This window comes from Rhincodon typus, unplaced genomic scaffold (genome assembly GCF_021869965.1).
Source record: "Rhincodon typus isolate 14 unplaced genomic scaffold, sRhiTyp1.1 hic_rhity00005723, whole genome shotgun sequence".
NCBI classification, from domain to species: domain Eukaryota; kingdom Metazoa; phylum Chordata; class Chondrichthyes; order Orectolobiformes; family Rhincodontidae; genus Rhincodon; species Rhincodon typus.
This window is the reverse complement of record NW_025971361.1, coordinates 7,566-10,018: the sequence shown is the minus strand read 5'-3', so window position 1 is coordinate 10,018 and position 2,453 is coordinate 7,566. Positions and strand designations below refer to the sequence as shown.

Here is a 2,453-nt window from a genome sequence, read left to right as displayed (position 1 = left end):
TCTCTCTTTCCCTATCTCTCTCTTTCCCTCCATCTCTGTCTCTCCCTGCCTCCCTCCCTCTCTCTGCCTCTTTCTCTCTTTCTAATTGTCCGTCTCTTTTACAATAGTGCCCCCTGCTGCTGAGTCTGTCTCTGACCCAGATTGTCTTCATTTTCCTCGGAAGGTCGTTGTTGCGTGGCTGGGTTTTGGTGTCAGCCCCAGGGCAGAGAGAGAGAGAGAGAGAGACAGTGCAATGCCTGTTACCCATCTCTTCCACAGCCGCTGTCAGGGGATTTACTGTTTACCCTGCTCCAAAACCCCCACCCCTTCTCTGCACATCCCATCCCCAGCGAGATTACCCTCCCCCTCACCTCACTGCCTGGATTCCCGCGATTAGGAATTTTGAGGGGGTGGGGGTTGGGAAGGGGGTCCTTGCACCAGCAGCTATTACCCCCTCAGTGGCTCAGCATATGGCTGGATCTGCAAGACCCTGAAGACGAGGTCTGTGTCCCCAGATTGGTTGGGGGTGGGCATTGGCACAGCCTCATTGGCATGGGGGCTGGTGGGGGTAGGGCACATAGAGGCAAATTCTCCAGCTGTCCAACGAGGCCCCAGACGCACAGGAGGATTCCACCCTGTCCAGCATTTTCTGTTCTACATTGTCTTGTCCCGCCCCCAATCCACTGACTGTCCATCTCTCTCATCCGTTCTCTTCCCCGTTCACTGTCATCCCCTCTTTCTGCTCTCCCCTTTCTCTGCATTTGGTCTTCTGTCCTAAAACCATGACAGCAGAATGAGGCCATTCAGCCCTTGTGTTTTGCTGTATCATTCAGTTTGATCACAGCTGATCTCTGACATCAACTCCATTAACCTGCCCGATATCCCTAATTATATTTTATTGATTCCCGGGATGTGGGGGTCACTGGCAGGGCCCAGCGTTTATTACCCGTCCCTAGTTGCCCCCTTGAGAAGGTGGTGGTGAGCTGCGTCCTTGAACCACTGCAGTCCATGTGCTGTGGGTTGACACACAATGCCCTTAGGGAGGGAATTCCAGGATTTTGTCCCAGCGACGCTGAAGGAATGGCGATATATTTCCAAGTCAGGATGGTGAGTGGAGGGGAACTTGCAGGGGGTGGTGTTCCCATGTATCTGCTGCCCTCGTCCTTCTAGATGGAAGTGGGTCGTGGGTTTGGAAGGTGCTGCCTGAGGATCTTTGGTGAGTTTCTGCAGCGCATCTTGTAGATGGTACACACTGCTGTTACTGAGCGTCGGTGGGGGAGGGAGTGGGATGTTTGTGGATGTGGTGCCAATCAAATGGGGGCTGCTTTGTCCTGGATGGTGTCGAGCTGCTTGAGTGATGTTGGAGCTGCCCCCATCCAGGCAAACATAGAACATATACCAGTACAGCACAGCATAGGCCCTTTGGCCCACGATGTTGCGCTGACCTATTATCCTACTCTAAGATCAAACTACCCTGCATACCCTACATTTTACTGTCATAAAAATGGGGAGTGGGGAGTATTCCCTCACACTCCTGGCTTGTGCCTTGTAGGTGGTGGGACAGGCTTTGGGGAGTCAGGACGGGAGTTACTCGCTGCAGGATTCCCAGCCTCTGGCCCGCTTTTGTGGCCACTGTATTGATATGGCGAGACCATTTCAGTTTCTGGTCAATGGTAACCCCCAGGATGTGGATACTTTTTAATTCTCTTATTGCTTTATAAGACATTTCTTCAGTCCTCCCTCCACCTCTCTCTGTCTTTCTTTCCTCTTTTTCTGTCCCTCTCCTCTATTCCTCTCACCATCACATCTCCCTCGCCCTCTCTCCCTCACCTTTTCCAGGTGATGTTTATTGTTGGAGTTTACATGATTTCATTACGTTTAACCCTGGAACATTTAGGTCTGTTTTGCTCTTCCCTTTGCAGAGTGAAGAATTTGACATTTACACGTTGTACTGCATGAACTACCCCAAGTAAGTGATCCACAGGCCGAGAACGAGGAGATAAAACTGCAGCGAAACCCTTCACCCTTTCGAGAGAAAGTGATTGATCTGAATGACTGTTGGAATTGGAAAGCGTTTTGCCTGAGTTAGAAGTTAGTGAAGTGTCTGTGTGGAGCAGCTCTCTCCCTGTTACTGGTTCAGAGCTCAGTTCTGACTCAGTAAGAACACAGGAAACAGGAGCAGTTCCCATGGTAACCGAGTCACTGCTGATCGCCTGGTAACTAGATCAGGACTGGTCGCTTAGGCCGAGGCTTGTTTCTCGGTGACCAGGCCGAGGCTTGTTTCTCAGTGACTAGGCCGAGGCTTGTTTCCCGGTGACCGGGCCGAGGCTTGTTTCCCGGTGACCAGGCCAAGGCTTGCTTCTCGGTGACCAGGCCGAGGCTTGCTTCCCGGTGACCAGGTCGAGGCTTGTTTCTCGGTGACCAGGCCGAGGCTTGTTTCCCGGTGACCAGGCCGAGGCTTGTTTCCCGGTGAC

At 52.3% G+C, this 2,453-nt stretch overlaps 1 protein-coding gene across 1 annotated transcript in view; it reads left to right on the top strand.

Annotated features, from left to right (window-relative positions):
- Positions 1 to 1,901: 1,901 nt before the first annotated feature.
- Positions 1,902 to 2,453, top strand: part of LOC109926462 (pleckstrin homology domain-containing family G member 3-like) — a gene marked incomplete at both ends in the record, with an annotated part of 7,935 nt that continues 7,383 nt past the window's right edge. The window contains one exon of the mRNA XM_048594075.1: positions 1,902 to 1,948. Coding sequence (XP_048450032.1) covers positions 1,902 to 1,948 — 47 coding nt within the window. The remainder of the gene's footprint in view (positions 1,949 to 2,453) is intronic.